This window comes from Xenopus laevis, chromosome 8L, assembly GCF_017654675.1.
Source record: "Xenopus laevis strain J_2021 chromosome 8L, Xenopus_laevis_v10.1, whole genome shotgun sequence".
Classification (NCBI taxonomy): Eukaryota; Metazoa; Chordata; class Amphibia; order Anura; family Pipidae; genus Xenopus; species Xenopus laevis.
Window position 1 is genome coordinate 103,029,099 of NC_054385.1, and position 23,760 is coordinate 103,052,858.

Here is a 23,760-nt window from a genome sequence, read left to right on the forward strand (position 1 = left end):
ATCATACGAATTTACCATCAACTAAAAAGACCAATTTGCCAGGAAAACAAAGGGGAGCTGCCTGCTTGGCCCTGCAAACATAGATAGATTGCACTGGGACCGACTAAGATTTTTTGACCTGGCCGATCAATTTCCTGACAGATGTCGGCCGAAAAAATCGTAAGATGTACGATCGTTCGAAGTAGTGATTTTGGTTTCCCTGTACTCCCCTTACTGTGCTGTTGCAGTTAAGGACAATTTAATTTCTCCCTAACCTAATCCAACTAACTGCACTTATAAAGCCTAAGACATATGTAGCTTATCATGCTCAAAACATAGCTTCCCATGGGAAGCTATGTCATGGGAAAACATTTTTTTCCCAAAATGAATCAGTTAATAGTGCTGCTCCAGCAGAATTCTACACTGAAATCCATTTCTCAAAAGAGCAACCAGATTTTTTTTTATTTCATTTTAAAATCTTACATGGGGCTAGACATATTGTCAGTGTCCCATCTGCCCCCAGTCATGTGACTTGTGCTCTGATAAACTTCAGTCACTCTTTACTGCTGTACTGAAAGGTGGAGTGGTTTCAGAGAATTATAGAGATGTGTCCCTAACAGCTGCCTGGTAAGAACAGCACTCAATAGTAAAATCCAGGTCCCACTGGGACACATTCAGTTACATTGAGTAGGAGAAACAGCAGCTTGCCAGAAAGCAGTTCCATCCTAAAGTGCTGGCTCTTTCTGAAAGCACATGACCAGGCAAAATGACCTGAGATGGCACCTACACACCAATATTACAACTATAAAAAAAAATACACTAGTTGGTTCAGGAATGAAATTTTATATTGTAGAGTGAATTATTTGCAGTGTAATATAGAAATAAAAAATACATCATAAAAATCATGACAATTGAGTATAAATGCTGCATGGATAATTCAGCTTCTGCAGGCCCCAGTGGCATGTCCCATTACCCTCACTGAGCTAATGCCATATCCTAATCCTGATTGGTGTAAGGTCTCTAAACTATAAACTGGATTTCTATTGTAGCAGCGGACCAGCAGACCAAGGCATAAAGGCCATATTGACTGTCCTTGCGTGCGGGCAGGCATCTTGTATTCTCTGGCCTTTGTCGGGAAATTCAGCTTCATATCTGGCTCCTAAAATCCTTGAGATCATGTTGTGACATTGCCAGGTATATATGTAAATCTGTCACAGAGTGAAACAGAAGGAAAGAGAGATGGATGATGGTTTATTTTACATTATCCCCATTTATATCTGAAAGACAAGTCTTATAGAAAGCACAGTTGCGGCTAGTGTGTGTGTGTGTATATATAAGGATGGGCGGATGCTTTGTTGCATTGCCTTAGGAGAGTCTGTTTCTATAGACTAAGACACAATCATTATGATTAGTAGGTGTGATATTGTGCTTCCAGCATTAGCACTCTACCAAGGGAAGCAATGTGGTCGCTCCCACTATCTATAAATGGTGCAGATGAGGAATTTTTATGGCAAACAACATCCCATGCTCTTGGACTTTAAAGGTGCTCTAAAATAGACACAATGCAAGTCCATAGCCTCAGGCCAGTATTTGTATATCTAAAAACTGAAGTCACACAACCCACAGAGAAACCTTGTTATTCTCCCAGAAAAAATGAAAGGTATATGAATCTGTTCTACAATAGTTTTTGTCCCCAGCCTGATTTGGCTGCCTCCTCGCCCCTTTAAAACCATGATATACATAAATGTATGCCTGATTGCTAGCTAGCTTTTCATTGAGATGCATGCTACATACCTCTGCAGAAATCAGTGTAGTCTGCAGCATGCTTCTAAACCAACTGCAAATTAGCCATGCACTAGATTTAGTAATTCGTATTTAGAAAGGGGAGGTATTGTCAGGCGTTTCCCATGGGAAAGGAAATTTCCCACAGGCCCATTAAGTGCTCAGTGTGACAGGGCCCTAAGGGCTCTTAATTATAGGATTTTTGGAAGGTTGGTGTTAACTGACCCAAGTCTTCTCTATGGGGGGGCACATGTGAATGCCAAATGCAGATAAAATTGTGCATCCAGTACTGAGTTGGACAAAACTTGAAAGGAGACATTTTGTATAAAAAATGAGAATGTACCAGTGCATTATACATTTAGATATAGAAGAATTGCTCTTAAAAAAGTAGTGTTTTAGGCTGATTTATTGAATATTTCTGCAAAAACCCTAATAATCCCTCCCTTCCCTTCCACTTTCTGCTCCTTGAATTCCCAGGCTGTGCAGGGGAGCCGGCGACTCTTAGCTCACTGCACTGTAGGACAGGAACCAATCAGCAGCTAGCAGGACCTGATAGGGAACTGAAGCCTGTCTGTGTTTGTGGGACTGCAGGGCTGTGATTGGCTGTGCCCCTCCTACTGCTTCTGCCAGGGACTGTTGGGACACGCCCAGCCCTCATTTGAAACACAGACAGAGAACATCTACAGGGAGCTCCAATAAAGGGGCTATTTTTAAAGATAATATACATTTTTAGCACCATGTAAAAGCAACACCATATATTACTTATAATTGCCTACACAATTAGGGTTTTTAATTTATGCTATATGTCTCCTTTGAAGTATTCCAAAGGCATGGAAGCATTGCTTTTTATTCCTATAATTGTTGCCTTGGGCAGGGCCGGAACTAGGGGTAGGCAGAGTAGGCACGTGCCTAGGGCGCAAAGCTGAGGGGGCGCCAGGCACGTACCTGCTCTGTCGCCTACCCCGTGTCCGGTCCCGTCTCTCCTCGACTGGCACTGGCATCTTCCGCGTAAATGCGCTTCTGCGCATGCGTGCACACATTTCACGCATGCGCAGTGGAGCGCGCACAGAGCCGGCGCCTTGGCCCGCCAGGCTGCCTAGGGCGCCTGGCCGGGTTGGCCCGGCTCTGGCCTTGGGCCTATTCATGTATGTGCTGCTGATACTTCCTACTTCTATTCTCCAGCGGATTCCTAATTATAGGAAGTATACCAGAAATGTCCCTCTTTTAAACCTTAAAGGGGAACGTAAACATTAAAAATACAGTTTTGGCTAATGATTATATATTATATATTGAACTTTTTAGTGGTTTTAAATGCATTTGTAAATGTAATGTCTTTCCATGCATTGGTGGTTATGACTACTGAAACAATGTAGCAGTAGCGTACATTGCCAATCGTTGTTTGGCACAGGCCCCTCACTCAGCAAATTTTTTTCTGGGCACTCCGACTCAAAGTCGTTGGTCACCCGTGATGGCTGCAAAATTGTAGGCCACCTGTGATGCATATTAGGTCACCCACAACCCTACCCAGTGCACCCCATTATAGAGGAAGCAGATCTGCCCCCCCCCCACAGCCACTGCATCTGCTTCCTCTATTGTTATGCCACTGCAATGCATCAGAAACCATAGTATTAACCGGCCTGTGAAGATGCACGCAAGACACTGAAACTCATTAATGAGGCAAAATTAAGTTGCGGTTATATACATTTGCTTGCAGGCATTGCATGATAAAATGCCATTAATTAAAAGTGGTTTCATTGCATAGCAACCTGCATCTGTATCATGAATGGACGTAACAAACTGGTGTGTCATTCTTGATCACACTTATTTTGCATTGGGATTATGGAAGTTCAGTGCTGCATTGTGAGTAAAAAAAAAAAACATGTGCACTTTGCACACTGCACTGATCTCTTGTTAACGACTATAGTTGTGAGAAAGAGTATTGGCTGGAGGAAAGCTGCCTTCTTCTCTTGCAAGAGTCAGAACCAGTAGTGCAGAAAGAGACAGAAAAAGATTGTTTTCAGTTGAAATTAAGAAAATTTGTACATAACTTTAAGGCTAATGCCACACTGGGCTGAGAATCATCCTGCTGAAACATGCTAGTGAAGAATCAACCCCTACCCTGTCAGTCTCCTGTCCTGCCTGAACCCAGAACCATTGCAGTGGCCCTGGTGCACATGGCGGATTTCAGTGCGAGGATGCAAACTCTTGGTGCCGAAAACCTGACACAATGATTCTGGGTTCAGGCAGGACAGGTGGCTAATGCCAGGTAGTGTTGCCACCTGGCCGGTATTTTACCAGTCTGGCCGGTAAAAATGATGGCTGATCCCAATGTTATTAATAGGAAAAAAAGTTAAATATATATGAAGGCCGGTATTTTTTTCCAGAAAAGGTGGCAACCCTAATGCCAGGGTAGGGCCGATTCTCAGCCCCGTGTGCCATTAGCTTAAAGGAATTGTTCAGTATAAAAATAATAACTGGGTAAATAGGCTGTGCAAAATAAAAAAATGTTTCCAATATAGTACAAAAATGTAATGTATAAAGGCTGGAGTGACTGGATGTCTAACATAATAGCTAGAACACTACTTCCTGCTTTTCAGCTCAGCCAATGAGGGGGGCCACATGCAGGGTCGGACTGGGCCGGCGGGTGGGACCCTGTCTCTTGTGGGCCCCGTAGCCCAGATCTGCACCCTAAGCCTCTTTTCTCTTCCTGCTGGTCACGGCAAAACCACTGTGTGCATGTCCGTGTGCTTGTGTGCATGTTCGTGTGCATGTTCATGCGCTTGTGTGCATGTGCGAACATGCGGAGGGGGGCCCTGAGGATGAAGCCCCGATGGGCCCCCCCCCCAGTTCTACCCTGGCCACATGGGTCATAACTGTTGCTTTTGAATCTGAGCTGAATGCTGAGGATCAATTGCAAACTCACTGAACAGTTATATCCCACGTGGGCTGCTCTGGACTGAGAGTCAAAATAGGCCCTGGCATTTTCAGTACACAGAGGCCCAATCAGCCCACACAGAGGCCCAAACAGCCCCCAAAAGCCCACTAAATACTGACTTTCTATGCAGTGGCGTAACTAGATGTTACTGGACCCCACAGCAAATTCAATTAAGGTTCCTAAAATGTTGCTAAATTTGACAATTCTGCCAAGATATATTTAAATTGCTCATAAATTACATCCTTAATGGCCCCTCTGCAACCGCAGGGTCTGCTTCCTCTGTAGTTACGCCCATGTTTTTATGGCATCTTATAGCAGCCCCTCTGGCATTTGCCAGAACCCACAGATTGCCAGTCCGGACCTGCAATAGGGCCCCGTAAAGTCGCTGACTAACTCAGAGTTATAGAGCTGAAAAGCAGGAAGTAGTGTTCTGGCTATTATGTTACACATCCACTCACTTTAGCCTTTATAAAGTACATTTTTGGCTAACTAACTATATTAGAAACATTTTTTATTTTGCACAGCCCCGTTTTTATTTTTACACTGAATTGTTCCTTTAAAGGAAAATGAACAACCCCTCCCCCGCTGTGCATTTTTAATTAATAGCCTCCCTTACTGGTCACATCAGTGCCTGCAGCTACCCCTCCTGCCTCCTATACTGACTGTGTAACTGCACAGTCGCCCAGCAGGCTTGGCAGATGCTATCTTTGCCTGTGTCACACCCATGGTATGGGGAAGCCATGGCACTTTTATCTGCATCTATGTAGTGGCAGTGGGAGCAGGAGGCCTTTATGGAGGGGCTATTAATTGAAAACTCACAGTGGGGGATTTGGTTCTTTGACCACTTGAAAGTGTCTAATGAATATAAGAACAGGTATGGGATCCCTTATCTGGAATCTCCTTATCCGGAAAGCTCAGAATTATGGGAAGGCCGCCTCCTATAGATTCCATTTTAATTAAATAGTTAACATTTTTAAAATTGATTTCCTTTTTCTCTGTAATAATAAAACAGTACCTTGTACTTGATGCCAACTAAGATATAATTAATCCATATTGAAGGCAAAACAATCCTTATCCTAATTCCGGAACAATGCCTTTTTTTGGAAAACTCCAGGTCCCAAGAATTCTGGATAACAGGTCCCAAACCTGTATATAGAAAAGGCATGGTTTCAGGCATCATTTTCCTTGCCAGGTAGCAGCATACTCATGTAGGGAGCATTGTATGTTACAATACAACTTTGTGTAGTCAGGGCCACAGTAAGAGAATAAGGTGGCGAAATATGTTGGTGCTATATAAATACATGTTAATAATTATAATAATAATAATGATGAGGTCTGATTATGGAGACCAGTGCATATTTTTTATGGATTTTTTCCCGTAGCATGCAATAGAATTCCCATAACCCCTATTTTCCTCTTGACAAAATACAGGTGTTATTTGATGGCTGGCAGTTGCATTTCCACAGCTGAAGCATCTCATATTTGTTGCAGAGTGTGCTTTACTGAATAGATTTCTAGGAAAATTAAGCTAAACAGGGCATACCGGCTGTCTATACAGTAATGTACAATTTTGACTTTCCAGGGGTGCAGGACGGGGGTTGATGTTTAATACAAGTTGCATTTCCCAAGCATAAACTCTAAAGCATGTATATGTTATTACACAATGTGAAGCGATGAGGGGAATGCGTCTCATAAGAGGGGTAAGGTTTACCGGGGTCTAGTAATTAGGGATGCACTGAATCCACTATTTTGGGAAAGGGAAAACTTTTTTACTTCCTTGTTTGGTAACAAAAAGTCACACGATTTCCCTCCTGGCCCCTATATTTGCATTTGCAAATTAGGGTTCGGATTTGGTTCAGCCGGGCAGAAGGATTCGGCCGAATTCGATCAGAAACATGCAAGTGCTTACAGTTGCTATGAGTTACTAGACCTGGTACAAACTGTCACCGTTGCTGTGAGCAGGGTGTGGGCTGGTGCTGAAATGCAGTACAGGATGAGTATAGACTTGCTGTGTCTGTGCAACCTCATTCTTTCCACAGCTAACAATAAGGAAGCAAGTGATAACCCATCATTAGGTATAAGGCACTGGGATTTTTCTATCAGGCTTCCTGGAAATAATGTGTAAATGCTATTACTCTCACTTTGTTAGAGTGAACTGAGGCGTTGTCTTTCATTTTTCCCCTTAATGTCATTTTCTGCACTTATATATTTTCATAATTTTGATCTTTATACCTTAATTCTACTAGAAATTCATGTAAACATTAAATAAACCCAATAGGTTGGGTTTGCTTCCATTAATGCAGACAAAAATAGTCAGCACAACCTTGTTAAATCTTCTTACTTTCTTTGGATGGGTGCAAGTTCTCCAGTGGCCACTTTCCACCAGCAAATGCAGTCAAAGTACGATATGAACAGCACCACAGTTGTAATTGAAGTTAAAATGCCTTTATTGCTCAAGTGACGGGCATTACCGCAACGTTTCAGGCCTCATTTGGCCCTTTTTCCATTAATTCCATTAATTATATCTTACTTTAAATCAAGTAAAAGGTACTCTTTTATTTTTACAGAGAAAAAGGAAATCATTTTGTAAAATTTGGATTATTTGGATTAAATGGCGACTATGGGAGACTGGCTCTCCGTAATTTGGTTCTTTCTGGATAACGGGTTTCCGGATAACCGATCCCGTATCTGTATATACTACACCCAGTGGCAAATGTATTTGTGCTTCAAAAGCAACATCAACCCCCTTTGAATAAGCACTAGGGATGCAGTGGATAATTTTCCATCTTAAATTGGCCATAGATGTGCAGATATATCCTTATGTCCGACGAACGATTGTGCACTGCAATCTCCCGACCTACAACTAACCATTCAGATTAAATAAAGTAGTAAAAAGAACAAATCAGACAGTGTTCTGGCTATTAATTTACAGACAGCCATTGTACGAAAGTTATATCTGACAAATAGTAGTGACAGTCAGTCATTAATATCGTCATATATTGATATCGCAATACATGCAGAGATATTATCATTAGCCGAAAGAAATCTTCTAACCTGTCTGGTCGACTAAATGACTGATCACCATGGAAAAAAATTGTTGGGACGATCCACAATACGATCGCACAAAACGAGAATTCATAAGACTTTATCTTTGTGTTTACGGCCAGCTTTACTCGATGTACTCAGCCAATATGGCAGCTCATACATAAGCTAAGGTGCAGGGAAGGAATGTGTTGTGCTAACCGTCTTTGGCTTAATACTTTATTTAAGTTTAATAATTTATGGCTACTGTATATATATACATTGTACCATGTTGGTGCATCTTACACTAGCTGCAGCAGGTGCTATTTAATAGGTACACAAAATTACGCTTGAATTTTAGGACAAATGCCGCATTGTGGTTTAAAGAAAATGGCCATTTTCATCCATTAGTAAATGAGCTTTAAATGAAGTAGAGAAAAACAAACCACCGTAGATACTGACGCACTTGTTTATGTACAGTAACTACAGTATTGAGATCAGTAAGTGGAGTGGTTGGGATAAAGGGGCGCATTTACATTGCTCAAAGACCTAATATGAATGCAAAATGTAGAGTGCTGTTCACAATCATATTTGTGTGCCCCTATATGCATGCAACTTATGGTTTGTGCCAGGTCCGTACTGGGATTCACAATGGCACTGGCATTCCAAGTATACAAAGACCAAAGCAGCCCCCCACCAACCCAATAAGTAGTGACTGTCTATGGCATCTTACAGTAGCCCCTCTGGCATTTGCCAGAACTCACAGATCAGGCCTGGATTGTGCCAATGCACTTGCCTTGCCTGCTCTAATAAAGCAATGGAATTCTGGCAGCCTATTTCCAGGGTATGAGTAATGGCTTGTATCCATAGCAGTAGCTGACTTGTATGGAGTGAATTGCATATGAATACCAGCATTGATGCTGTGTGCATTGGTGTGGTGGCCACAGCTTGGGTCCAGTTGGCTACAATGTTAAAGGGGTGGTTCACCTTTAAGTTAACTTTTAGTATGTTATATTCTAAACCAATGTTTCAATTGGCTTTCATTTTTTTCTTTTTTATAGTATTGCAATTATTTGCCTTCTTCTTCTGGTTGTTTGCAGCTTTCAAATGGGGTGGGGGGGTCACTGACCCCATCCAAAAAAACAAATGCTCTGTAAGGCTACAAATGTATTATTATTGCTACTTTTTATTACTCATCGTTCTATTCAGGCCCTCTCCTATTCAAATTCCAGTCTCTTGTTGAAATTATTGCATGGTTGCTAGGGTCATTTGGATCTTAGCAACCAGAAATTGCAAACTGGAGAGCTGCTGAATAAAAAAAAAAACAAAACAAAAAACAATGGTAAATTGTCTCTGAATGTCACTCTTTACATCATACTAAAAGTTAATTTAAAGCTGAACAACCCCTTTAAGCTGCATTGGTGTATTAAATAAATAAATGCATTGGTGCATCTCGCACAAGTGTCAACAAATGCTAATTAGTGGGCCCTCAAAATGGCTCTGGAAAATTCTGGGGGAAAACTGGAATTGTGGGTTGAAAAACTACAGCCATTAGTATCCATTTGTAAACGAGCTCTGAACAAGGTTAGAGAAAACCAGACCAGTGTAGATACTATGCTGACCAATAAGACATTAATGTATCCTGTGCAGAATAATCCATGCCGATATATTGACTGTATTTCATAATATAATGTACATATGAAACTTTCTTATTAATTATTACCACTAGTTTTTGTGGAGTGTTTAGTACTGTACACTAGTGATGGAAACTTTCAGGACCATTTTGGGGGGTTGTTATCCCCAAACACTTTTCTGGAGCACAAACATAAGGCCAAATGATTATGGGACTGGCTGCTTCCAAACACAACAGACTCATGCCAGCCTAAAGTGCCTTGTGTCATTGGCAACACATAGACCCCTTCCACTTCTGCTTTGCCCAATTATGCTGCTGTGATGCTCAGCCCAGCTCTTTTTCTCTTCCTCAGCCGACCTGCTCATGGCTGTTCCACCATCCCCAAACTCGCTCTGGAGCTGAAGCAGATCATCCACTCCACCACCCATCCCAAAGTGCCCGCTGTCACTCCCTTACGGGTGATGATGCCTCTTGGAAAACTCTCTAAAGGAGCCAGCTTGGATGAACTGATACAGATGTGCATTCAGGCTTTCGGTAAGTTGCTTTGATCCCTATTTCTTGGCACTCTTACTACTGTGAACTGCAACTGCTAGCATTCTCACGTATATAGCAACTGGGAGGTGTAGTTCAATAAAGCTGGATGTCCAAAATGTATTTATTTATGTGTATTATGAATAAAAGGCAAGAAAATAATACTGTAGGATTATGGGCCAGTTTGGGTACTTTTCTGTTGGAGTTAATGGATAATCTCTCTAGTTAGGTAAACAATATGGCTGCTCCCACTCTTAGGCCTATGGAGCACTGTCCTATTTTTGAGAGAACCTTCCATTACTTTCAGTGGCAATTGCATTAGGGGAGTCCTTATCAGGTGACTGTCCCATGAAATCAGTGCTTTTTTTTTAGGTCACAGTCACCAAAATAGCCCCAGTACATTTTTTAGTAACTGTATGCACAGAATATCTTAATGTCTGAAATATATTGATAATGGGTTGAGTGTAGAGGACCTCTTGTATTTGTCTACTGTCTGTTTCACTTGATTGCCATAGAGATTTACAGGAGGCTGCACTTTGATTATATATTTAGGCACCCGAAACCAGGCAAAAAGTGCAATAATTAGCTTAGTCCTTCTGCATAATTGCTAGGGGTGCACCAAATCCACTATTTTGGATTCGGCCAAATCCCTTGTGAAAGATTCGGGCCAAATTTGGTTCAGCCAGGCACAAGGGATTTGGCCGAATCCAAGTCCAGCTGAAAAGAGATGAATCCTGGATTGGGTGCATCCATAATAATTGCAAATAACAGAGAAATCTTCTTCGCCTTTAATAAGAAGCACCTCACATAAAATTGTCTTTTGCCGTTATATCAGTGGTGTTTCTGCAGCATAAGGAAATGAATCAGAATAAGAGTGAGAGAGAGATAGAGAGATAATAAGAAAGATAGAGTCAAGGCATTTGCTTTGTTGCCTTGGACAACAGCAACAGGAAACACAAACACCATAGAATAAAAAAAAAAGGGTTGTGTAAGTTTTGCTTGATAAATCCAGGAAATAGAATAAAATAAGGTTGGAACGTTTCAAGGAAATACACAGAAAACATTTTCCTAAATGTGTGACCAAAAGGCCAATGATTGGATGACCAGGGCTAGGGAAAGAATGCTGATCATGGACACAGACTGATGTCCTTATCCAACCAGGGACCAAGCCCAGTCATTTCTTGATTAGGAAGGCCATTGCCTTGGTGCTTTATACACACTCTGCTACTGACTCAAAGATCAAAATATGTCTGTGTGGGTATCTTTACTCAGACTTCCATTAAGATCCATCTGCACATCACCAAGTTGTACATGGTTTTCTCATTCAGCCCTGTGAAATGCTCCATGTGCTATTGATCTCAGTGTAACAAAGAAGAAACGCTGCTTATGTCGCTGGGCTCGGCTGCATCGGAATAGGTTGATTGATAACCAATTATGTATGGTTATTGCTCCAAGAACATTTTTCTTCCTTTCACTTTCCACAACACATTCCAATATACATTTCAGCTTCCACTTGCTCTTCCCAGCTTTCTGTTCTGGATTCCCATAATGAGAAACTGCAGCTGTCAAACCGACGTAGATTAGGATGGAGCACACAAATCGCAGACTCTGCTGCAAACGAATTTATTGAGTCACGACATGTTTGGGATCATATGGATCAAGTGCACTTGAAAAAGGATCCATGTGATCCGAAACATGACGAAACTCAAATTCGTTTGCAGCAGAGTCTGCGATTTGTGTGCTCCATCCTAATCTACATTGGTTGTTGGTTTGCTGGTGTGGCCTGACTGGAGAGTGAGCACTGTACACAGGTGGAAGGTGACTGAACAAATCTGCTCAATTAAAGTGCAGCTATCAACTGAACCCCAGTAATCCAATGTATCTCACACCTCATACCGCTCGTATGGGTCACCCTTCCTCATCTTATGCTTCTCTTGTTCTCCTTCTAGAAGCCTTCTTCACCATTTGTATTTATTTGCATGTCTGTAGGTAACCCTGACTCTTATTGCACGGCACATGCACATAGGTTAGATTTTTGCAAAGTAATAATGGAAATAATGTCAGATGTTATTGCAAAGGATGATTTACATTTAGGCTTTGAGCTATGGCATTCTCTGTGACAAGGTGTATGGGATATAAAACCCATCTTCTGTATTAGCCATGGCTATGACCATGCTGTATTTATATTGCAAATGCTTCAGTAGAAACCATGAAGCTAAAGGGGTTAAGGTAAAATCTTATCAGTTTTCTTGTGAAATTCTATAATTGGCATTAGTGTTACCTAGTTCACAGCAAGGACATTTGAAAGATTAGGAGCATGGGGCTTGCTGGGCTTCATATTTCTTCTTCTTGAAGATTTGTCCTATGCCCTATGTAGTTTCTGGCTCTTGAACAAAACTGCTGACTATTCTGAACTGAATATACAGTAGTTATAAATAAATAATAAAAACATTAAGGTACAATATGGACTATGATGTCTCCTTTATGGGGAATTGAACAATGATGCAAGTAAGTGGGTATGATGCAGAGTTCTCTTATAAGATTGTTGGCACCCTTCTGTAGAACTGCAGTCTAAATAAAAACACCTATGGGATCTATTATCCAGAATGCATGGGACCTGGGGTTTTCCGGATGAAAAAAAATAATTTAAGCATTAATTAAACCCAATAGGACTGATTTGCCTCCAATGAGGATTAATTATATCTTAGTTGAGATCAAGTACAAGCTACTGTTTTATTACCGAGAAATTACCTTTTTTTCTCTTTTGATTTTCTCTTTGACGATTACAGCACCAAGTTCTTGATACTGATGACAAGGACAATAACACCCCCCCCCCAAAAAAAGCACTTAACTGTATATTTCTATCTTGCACATGTGAAAACCTTTTCTTTAAAGAAGACCTGGTTTTCATTTCAGCAAAAAGGGGTAAGGATTGTATTCTGCAGTGGGGAAGTATTTGTTGTTGAAGGGGACAGCACCCTAGAAAAGAAAGATATGATGATGAATGGTGGAAGAACATAAGAGACGGGTTCAGAACATAAAGGATATGGATGAGGTGTGAAGAGAGAAGAGAGGTAGCAAGTAGGGTTTGAGTAGAAAAGTGGAAGTATGATTATGGGACATTTAAAGGTAGCCCTAGGGAAGAGCAGAAGACAACTGGAGTGGAGAAAGAAGGAACAGAAGGAGGGAAACGACTGTAATAGGAAGAGAGAAGTAAGAGAGACAGACATGTGAGAATGGGACTTGTAAAGAGATGAGAAACACAGAAGGTGACAGAAGAAGCAGAAGAGTAGAAATTACAAAAGAGAAGAAGGGAGAGAAGCTGATTCACATTAAAATTGTTCTTATGTAAATAAGGGATGATGTGGGTACCTACTAAAAAATCTTCATGTTCCGCCTCTCATTTGTTTAGGTGCTGAATACTCACTGTGCTTTTGGCATTGCTTGAAAATATGATGGTTAAGCTATTTGTTTTGTCAGCCCTGCACCTTAGAACAAATATGTATGGCCCTTCCATAGAGCACTGCCTTTAAACAGCCTTCCTTGTTCAGAGTTGTCAGTGGGTATCAAACAATGGTCTGTAACCTTGGTGCCCACAGAAGTGGCAGATCACAGTACCTCTAGTTAGTTTCCTTTAAACCGTGGCTTTGTTTTGGGGACTGGGACTGGTCACTTGTGCTGAAGTTGGCCCTTTGCCATTCTCTTTGTGGGTATTCTGATGCCGCTATGTATTTGGACATGTGAGGGACTGGCACTACCCTACCCTGTAACTGGTAAAACAAGAATGCATTTGAATCTAACCTGATATCTGGGGGGGGTACATCTAAGAGGCTTGGAAAATGATGGAAACCCCCAGGGACTGGTTGTGTGCTGGAAAATGTGGGGGGAACGTTGACAAAGGCAACTCTCCATTGTCTGCCACTCCAGAGGAAATCTAAAGGAAACTGCAATCAAATTAGCATTAATACAACAACTTTCCCTGAATGGAAACGCAGCAGGCAATGTGCTGCCAACCTCTGAGAAGTGAAATGGAGAAACAGCCTCGTTCATTTACTTTTCTTTTCCATGACGTGATCCTCTGAGTAAGTGACAGATTATGTGCTAAAGTGCTATCTTATGATTTTTAACCCCCCAGAAAAAGAACGCGCCATGCTGGCAAAATCATTCTCTGTGCCTCGGCATAAAAATCTATGTGGGAACAGAACAAAGTGACAGTCTAATGTGCAGCACGCAAACCGCTAACCTGCAAGTGCACGATTAACCCTTTCTGCACATCAACATGACACAAATGGCTTTATCCTCCTTATTCATCTGTTGAATTATGAGAATGAACATTTGCTCTCCCCACTTCCTCCACCTTGTCCTCCTCCCTTTGTTTTTCATGATGTTAAAATGCCTCTCCTGAAACCGCATCTGCTGAAGTGAGAAAGGTGCAGAGGGTGCCAGAAGTTGGATGTGAGATTAGTGGCTTCCTGTATATTTTGCAGAGGGAGGAAGACACAGCTCAGGCTTTCTGCACACAGGGGTGTATTCTTCTTGTTATCTTAAACCTGGGAAAGGCTGACAAAGGTTGTAGCTCAACAACATCTGCAAGGCTGCAATTTGCACATTCCCTGGACAATGATATATATAGATACTGTATATTGGCCCTGTCTAATAGGCAAAGTCATCATTCAAGCAGGCCTTAAATGTGCATTAATCTGTGTCATTGCTAAAAGATGACATTTATGGTAGGTTGTGCATTTAAAAAAAAAAGTGCCTGCAGAAAACAGGAATCTAACATGGCATGATTTAAATATTGCACTTACGTAGATGTGTAAGCACAATGTCCATAGAGACCAACAGAAAGTGTGTTGCTGCAAAACTGCAGCAGAAGGAAAATCTCTGCTATAGATGCAACTGAAACCACTCATGCGAATGATTCTGGGCTTTGCCCTTAGAAATAACAGAAATAACAGGGCAAGGAGTGAAGCATACCTCCCAACTGTCCCTTTTTCAGAGGGACAGTCCCTCTTTTGACAGCTCAGCCTGAGGTCCCTCATTTGTACTGGAAAGTCCCTCTTTTCTCTGCACTGAACAGCCAGAAAAAGAAACAAAGTTTCTAACTTAATTGGCTTTTGGCAGAGAGGCCATTACAGCTAACAGGTGCAACTAAGATACTTTGTAACAATTTTGAGATAGGAAAATAAGTAATTTTAACAGTTTAGATAAGGAGAAATATTTTCAAATTTTTATAATGAACATGGTATTTACAGGGTGACCTCTGCATTGTTTTACAGGTTTCTAAACCGTGCTATTAAAGCGGATTTTCACCTTTGAGTTATATTTTAGTATGATGTACAGTAGAGAATGATATTCTGAGATGAATTGCATATGGGATTCCATTTCTGATATTTATGGTTTTTGAGTTATTTAGCTTTTTATTCAGTAGCTCTCCAGTTTGCCATTTCAGCAGTCTGGTTGCTAGGTTCCAAAGCACCTTTGCAACCATGCACCGAGTTGCATAAGAGCCTGGAATATAATAGGAGAGGGCCCGAATAAAAAGATTAGTAATAAAAAGTAGCAATAACAATACATTTGTAGCCTTACTGAGAATTTGTTTTTTTAGCTGGGGTCACTGACCCCCATTTGAAAGCTGGAAAAAGTCAGAAGAAGACAAATAATTTAAAAACTACAAAAAATAAATAATGATGGCCAACTGAAAAGTTGAAAAGTGTACCTTGTATAATTCTGACAATATCCAAGACTATAAATTAGTATCCACTGGCAGCTATTGGCTGGACCGTGTTCACTTCTGCTTCATGCCAAATCTGTAACATTGTTTTTCTTTACACCCCTTTCTTTCCAGATTTAGATGGCAATATGGGTCAGAACAATGAGCTGCTGCAGATTATGCTGACTATGCATGGCTTCCTGATCCCCTCCACAGAATTGCTCATCAAGCTCAGGACACTATATCCTTTGTTAAATGAACTGGAAAGTCACCGTTGATCAACAGTAAATAAATGTTAGACGTGGCTGCTCTCAGGATAATGTTACAGCTAATTAAGATGGCAAAACGAGTTTAGCCTCATGTTTGCCTACTTTGAACTAACAACAGTAGCCTTGTGTGTTGAAGCCTGTAGCCTGTGACATAGGCTGTGGGTCTGTTCCCAGTTTTGCTTGCTGCTGTTCTTCCTAATAAGACTACATTGGTCACAAACTCTTACAGTATTTGCTATTGGCTAAAATGCATCACTGGGTTACTTGGATTAACCAGGAGTTACCCTGCAAGGGCCCAAAGGAAAAAGATAACATTAGGCTGGCAACACATGGCACATGATAGTCAACCAGTTCTGTTTTCTACCTGACTGGTCATCACTTTGTGTGTGGCCATTGGCAAACCATTCTGAGCGACCCACATGAGGCCACTTGCTTTAGGCGGAAAATTATGCCATCTGATCACCCCACGTGGGAGGTACAGTATATCAGCTGCCAAAATGCTGCAGAAATTGCAGCCTGTGGTCAGTCGATTGTATTAGTGCAATTTGCAAAGCCATAATTTTAGACAGATAACAGCGGGCCTAATTATTAGCTTGCTTGGGAATTGGCATGCTTCATTGGTCCACTGTGGAGAATTCTCTAGCTTTGAAGTACATTAGTTATCATTTGTTCATAGTATAGTTAGGAAGGGTGTTCTCTGTAGTGGATATCTAGAGCAGGGAGACATAGTAGTGATGTATTGGTCAGGAAAAACTCAACCAGCACCTGGCCCTAACCTGCAAAACCTTAACCGCTTCCGACCCTTACCCACAAAATGTTGCCATTGTAGGACCCACGCCCAACCCATACCTGCGTCATCTTGTTCTTCATGCTACTTCCCCGTCTGACCCGCGTCCAACCTTAAACCGCAATGGTTGGCCAATTTTCAACCCAAACCTGCCCGACCTGTGATCAACCCGTGGTCACTGTTGGTTTTGGGTCAACTCGCACATCACTAAGAAAGAGCTATGATCACTACTGTGCCGTTAATTCTCAAATACATGGTTTCTCATACAATCCTCAATACAAGATGATGGTGCACTAAACTTGCTTTCAATTACTGCTTTTTTCAGCCTTCGACTGTATTGTTTTAACCTCGTGGCCCTTTATTAAACTGCTGCCTGAAACTCAAGAGTTGACAAAGTTAAAAGAGGTTAGAGGTCTTTAGACTTTTTGGATTTGAGATTCCCTTTGTGGTCCAAGCTGTGGTTAAATTATAACAAGGTTTCAGATGTATAATAATGTCATATCAGTCATTCAAGGACTATCCAGGACAGCTTAATGATTTTGACCTCCTAACTGGTATTCTGGAGAGGCTTGCAGTCTAGGACAGTAAAGAAACCGTCACCTAAATCTCAACTATGGGTTGAAGAGTGCAGTGCTGGTTTGGAGAGGCCACCAGTAGAAGGTTTCTCAACTGGAGAACTATGATTTATTATATATGAATATATAACTCATGGTCTGTTTTTTTTTTGCTATTTCCCACCTATACCTGGGAGACTGGCCCTAACATTTGGAAGTGATAGGTAAAAGGCAGCTTTTTTTTGAGGACCATGGAAATATGAACATTAGGGATATAGCTATGAAGTGTTTAAACCAGGATTGATTTGGAATTTGTGAGGCATAACATGGTAGGCCATTGAGGCACACACACATTAGATATGTGAAGCACTAGTTACTAGTCGCATAACCTTTTTTCAGGGCTCAATCCTGACTTAACGCTACTTTAGTAAAATGTATTATAAGGGCATTTTTCAAACTGAATGCTCGCACCTGTGCTCTTATTTTTTGGGCTCGTATCCCATCACCTTTTTTTGTGCGAATCTCTATGATCAGACTCTAAACACTCACACAGCTGGCTGCTACTTATACAAGAGAGACAAAGGCACATCAACAACCAGTCCACTTCACTGGAACACGCAGGGAGTGCTGCCACAAGGACCCTAGACATCAAAATCTCAACCTATGTCTAGCCAATGGCAGGCTTATACTGCTGAGGCTGCTGGGAAGAGACAATGAGGGTTCTCACGTGTCGCATACAACCTAGCAACAGGCAAATTATATTCAGTCATTTTTTATTCAATAATCCTATTCTTGTACGGAGTCCTTAAAGCTCATCATGTCTATAAGATGCATCACTTTGCATCACAGAATAACAGAGAGCATGTTTTCGCCCCTTCCCACGCTGTTTTTTAATAAAGCTACCCTTCGCTAGCGTCTGTAGGGCTCGGAATACTTAGGTGACATCACTGAGCATTGCACATGTCTGAGGCTGGATGCTGTGTATTTGTGTAGTTGTGTAATTGCTTGCAATGAACAGGGAAATGTCATTTGGTTTTGTGGTGCAGGTCACAGGTGAAGATTCTAACAATAATACCTGTTATGGCTTTTGCGGCATGAGACTGTGCCTTTATGTTTATCTTAGGGATGTACCGAATCCACTATTTTGGATTCGGCCGAATCCCCGAAGCCTTTGCGAACGATGCGGCCGAATACCGAACCGCATCCGAATCCTAATTTGCATATGCAAATTAGTGGTGGGAAGGGGAAAACATTTTACTTCCTTGTTTTGTGACAAAAAGGCATGCGATTTCCATCCCCGTCCCTAATTTGCATATGCAAATTAGGATTTGGATTCGGTTCGGCTGGCCAGAAGGATTTGGCCGAATCCGAATCCTGCTGAAAAAGGCCGAATCCTGAACCGATTCAGTGCGTCCCTAGTTTATCTACAACATGACTGTAGCCCCACAGCTGGATTTGGCTCTTTACACGATTTTTCAAATTCCATGACAACATCATGGTTGAAATAATTATTTTATTATAATCTTGCCCCCCCCCCCCCCCAACTATGTAGTATAGTGAATAACTGGCCAGCTCCTGACTGATTGTGTCTGCATCAATATCATGCATTATAAACTGTAACCCAGCGGTTCAGACAAAATTCAGAGACTCAAAATAGGCCCTGACATTTCAAGCTCACAGGCCCAAACAGCCCCACAGGCCCAATAAATACTGACTGAAAACAGAGCCCATGACTTGACATGACATGCTTGCTGAGCATGAAAAGCTTTGGGCATCTGGAGATGTTTATATTTTTAAATTTTTTCAATGAAAGTTGTCTTTACTTTTATATCTATGGACCTGTGCAGAGAGGCCCTCATTAATTTGTTCACAAAATTAACAGTTTTCCTCTCCCTAAGCTGAGGGTCTGGGCCGGAGCACCTGGACCACTGATTCTACTTGTTGAGTTTACCCACATTGGTCACTTATGGCACCTGTCCGTTGGTCTGAGATCTTTCAGGAGCCCCTCTAGCAATTGCCATGAATCTGCAAAACTGGGCTTGACCAAGTGTTTAGGGGTAGTTTCTGTTTTTTGGGGCAGGAGGGCATGAATGTGAGCATACATTGTATACATTTGGTGCGGTATCGTTCTTGTTTTGTTATACGTTTCCCTTAATGAGCCCCACATATCAGGATGCCATGCAGAACAGATCTTTTTCCTTCTGCCTCAGGATCTGCTACTTTATAAGGTGAGTAAAACTTCCCATTGGATCGTTGCCTCTTTCTCTTTTTTTTCTGGCTGGACCTGTTTATATATTAAAAGGAGGAAGTGTATTAAAGGTGCATAGATTTGAAACAGACCTAATAACCCAAATCTACCAATAAGCAGGTAGAATTTACAGGTCAACTAACATTGTGCCATTTATTACACTAAGTATGATGTATATAAAGGCTACTTGGCTAAGCTTTTTTATTGTTCATTGGTTCTTCCTCCTGTGTTTAGGTACTGGATCACAGAACTCTGGGTCATGTTCAAGATGGACGCAAAACTCACTCAGACAATGGAAGAATTCCAGGAGCTGGTGAGATCTCATGGGGAGGAGTTACATTGGCGCTTGATTGACACTGCACAAATGTGAGTGACCAAAATGTTCCCTTTTTTTCCCAAACCAGACAGATTTCTGCTCTAGCACTAATACATGTTTTACTTTCAGAAACTCACGGGACTGGTCCCGGAAATTGACACAGAGAATCCAATCCAACTGCAGCAAGAAGAGGAAAGTGTCTCTGCTGTTTGACCACTTGGAGCCACAGGAGCTTGCTGAACACTTGACCTACCTGGAGTTCAAAGCCTTCAGAAGAATATCTGTGAGTATTCTGGGGCCTCCTTCGTCTTTATCTTCTTGCTATGTTCTGTACACACATATATGTACTTATGACACCTGTCTTCAGACTTCTCTGCCAGGTTTGCTCAAAACCAAGCATTTTTGGGGGCTGGATAACCATAAAAAAGTTTTGTAGTTGAGCAGAGTTAGAGCTATCCCTTCATTCAAAGAGCTTTTTGATTCATAATATCTATAATTCTATCAGTCAACAACAAGAATTTAAGAATTATTTCCTTATATGGCTGGCACCATAGCCTACTACTATTTCTCAATGAATTTTTGGTGTCCATCTGTATACAGGTAAAACAGTCCATCATGGGGGGGGGGGCCCGTATGCAGCCAATGAGAATCAATGAACACAATTAGATCAAAGCATTGCACAGATTATAACCAGAAATGGTTAGGGACATACATAGGTGTGGCAAAACCTTAAAGGGATTCTGGCATGATTTTTATGGTGTTGTTTTTATTTCTAGATTACACTGTTTACTCTGCAAATAATTAATTTTACAATATAAAATTAATAGGGATGCACCGAATCCAGGATTCGGCCTTTTTCAGCGGGATTCGGATTCAGGCGAATCCTTCTGCTCGGGAGAACCGAATCCAAATCCTAATTTGCATATGCAAATTAGAGGCGGGGAGGTATATTGCGTAACTTTTGTCACAAAATAAGTAAGTAACAAATGTTTCCCCTTCCCACCCCTAATTTGCATATGCATACGCAAATTAGGATGTGGTTCGGTATTCGGCGGGATATTTCGCAAAGGATTCGGATGTTCGGCCGAATCCAAAAGAGTGGATTTGGTGCATCCCTAAAAATGTCATTCCTGAACCATCAAGTGTATTTTTTTTAGTTGTAATATTGGTGTGTAGGCAGCCATCTCAGGTCATTTTGCCTGGTCATGTGCTTTCAGAAAGAGCCAGCACTTTAGGATGGAACTGCTTTCTGGCAAGCTCTTGTTTCTCCTACTCAATGTAACTGAATGTGTCGCAGTGGGACCTGGATTTTACTATTGAGTGCTGTTCTTAGATCTACCAGGGAGCTGTTATCTTGTGTTAGGGAGCTGCTATCTGGTTACCTTCCCATTGTTCTGTTGTTAGGCTGCTGGGGGGAAGGGAGGGGAAGATATCATTCCAACTTGCAGTGAAGAGGACAAGTCACGTGACTTGGGGCAGCTGGGAAACTGACAATATGTCTAGCCCCATGTCAGATTTCAAAATTAAATATAAAAAAAATTGTTTGTTCTTTTGTGAAATGGATTTCAGTGCAGAATTCTGCTGGAGCAGCACTATTAAAAAACAACATGTTTTCCCATGACAGTATCTCTTTAACAAGTCCTCTACCTCATCAACCAAGGAAGGGAGACAGGGTGGAGGACCAGGCCCATTCTGGATGTTGGGGAGCCCTTACTATCTTTTAAAAGGGATAGATAAAAGGAAATCACTGATCTATGATAATATCATACCCCCACAACCATTTCTGACCGCTTTCTAAGTTATATTGTGCACATGGTGGGTGTAAAGTTCTGTCAGTATCCAGATATCATAAAATCCCCCCCCCCCCTACCTGATATATAAATACAATACAATGGGTCATTTTGGGGCAAATGACACTTGTAGAATGAGGGGAGCCAGTGTTTTTTAGCTTCTTAATAATGATAATAATAAAGGTGCCAGAGTAATTGTTTAATATCTATCATTGTGCGTCCAGTTCTCTGTAATAATAAGCTGTTTGGGTTGTGTATTTCCAGCTCCCCTCTTCCTGTATACAGCTATTTTCATCCAGTGTTCTACATGTTTATATCTGACATTTGTTTGTGTTAGAGAATGCTCTGGCAGATAAGGATCAGTGGAACATATCCAAGCACTCCCTGCATACCTAGGACAAAAAGATTGCAGTAAAACAGATTGTAGTTAGTTTACTATAAGGCACACAAGGAAGTCACAGTTACTAAATATCCATAACAATTTAATGTCAGTCTCTGCATGGGAAAGTCACATATTTTATGTTATTATGGTAAAGAATCTTAAAACCCAATCAAGCAATGGCTTTATTTTTGCTTTTCTTTGTCATGTATGTTACCAAATAAAATGCAAGTTTTGCCAGAGAATTAAAAAAATATTGTTTAATTCTTCACTGTTATTCCTGCCCTCAGTTTTCGGATTATCAGAACTACATTGTAAATGGCTGTGTGAAGGACAATCCAACCATGGAACGTTCCATTGCGCTGTGCAATGGCATCTCTCAGTGGGTCCAGCTCATGGTTCTGAGCCGTCCAACTCCCCAGCTCCGGGCAGAGGTGCTCACAAAGTTCATCCATGTAGCTCAGGTAAGGTGCTGTTATTGATACTCGTTATCCAGAATGTTACAAGTTATGGAATGAACATCTCCCATAGACTCCATAATAATCAAATAATCCAAATTTTTTAAATGATTTCCTTTTTCTCTGTAATAATAAAACAGTAGCTTGAACTTGATCCAAACTAAGATATAATTAATCCTTATTGGAAGCACAGCCAGCCTATTTTAATGTCTACATGATTTTCTGGTAGACTTAAGGTATGAAGATCCAAATTACGGAAAGACCCGAAAACCCCAGGTCCTGAGCATTCTGGATAACAGGTCCCATACCTGTACAACGCTGTGCAGAGTTTTGCCTAGTGCTGATGTGCAACGTTATGGTGGCCCTCCAGCTGTAAAGAGTGCAGCACTTGATTTCTGCATTGTTTTGCTTTTTATACAGAAACTGCACCAGCTGCAGAATTTCAACACCTTAATGGCTGTCATTGGGGGCCTTTGCCACAGCTCCATCTCCCGGCTCAAGGATACAAGTTCACACGTATCCCACGATGTCACCAAGGTAATGTTAACAACAAAACCTCCCCTAGAAAGAGATTTTCACATCAGCTATAAATATTGGGAGTAGAAACTGGTTTAAGGGGAATTAGACTTTCCTTTAAGGCATTTTCACATCTCAAATTCTCAGTCTATTATGAAAAATAGAATTTAATTTAAAAGAACTACAGGATGTGGTAGATAGAACTTTCTCCTTATGTAAAACCAATGTGGAACCTTTCTTTTTGTTCAGAACTGACCTTTGGTGGGTTTAATATCTCACTTGACCAAATAGCTTAAAGGGGTTGTGTAAAGTGTGATTTTTCACCTTCTAAAGCAGCTCTGGCAGGGGGGTCGCCGACCCTGTAATCTGTTCTAAATGGATACATTTAGTTGATACATTTCTTATCTTTGTCCCTGCTGAGCTGAATCCATGAGTTTCATTAAAGGCAGCTGTCAGAATTGATACAATAGTTACTAATACTCCAGAGATGCTGCTGAGAAATGGATCAACTAAATGCTGCAAAACTGTAACAGTTTAGAGGAGTGATCCCCAACCAGTAGCTCGTGAGCAACATGTTTATTTTTATTTTATGTTTATTTTTCAATTCCTGGCTTGAAGGCAAGATTTGGTTGCATAAAAAACAGAACCTCCTATAGGCTGCCAGTCCACATAGGGGCTAGCAATAGCCAATCACATCGCTTATTTGGCACCACACAGGAACATTTCACGGGTGAAAAAGGTTAGGCTCCCCTGGTTTAGAGTCTGCACCTGAATTACTGAGCTGCCAGACTAAAACATTAGAGACAGGGATATTCAACTTTAAACTTAGATTTTGGAAAAACAGTTAAA

General features: G+C 41.2%; 1 protein-coding gene across 5 annotated transcripts in view; it reads left to right on the forward strand.

Moving 5' to 3' along the window:
• The window catches only part of rasgrp1.L (RAS guanyl releasing protein 1 L homeolog), an 84,608-nt gene that overhangs the window by 46,196 nt on the left and 14,652 nt on the right, over nucleotides 1-23,760 (forward strand). For all 5 annotated transcript variants that reach the window (XM_041573337.1, XM_018228797.2, XM_018228795.2 and 2 more), the window contains exons 2-8: nucleotides 9,703-9,884; nucleotides 15,730-15,835; nucleotides 19,370-19,432; nucleotides 19,687-19,818; nucleotides 19,898-20,051; nucleotides 22,228-22,401; nucleotides 22,816-22,932. In XM_041573337.1, coding sequence (XP_041429271.1) covers nucleotides 9,812-9,884; nucleotides 15,730-15,835; nucleotides 19,370-19,432; nucleotides 19,687-19,818; nucleotides 19,898-20,051; nucleotides 22,228-22,401; nucleotides 22,816-22,932 — 819 coding nt within the window. In that variant the 5' untranslated portion in view covers nucleotides 9,703-9,811. The remainder of the gene's footprint in view (nucleotides 1-9,702; nucleotides 9,885-15,729; nucleotides 15,836-19,369; nucleotides 19,433-19,686; nucleotides 19,819-19,897; nucleotides 20,052-22,227; nucleotides 22,402-22,815; nucleotides 22,933-23,760) is intronic.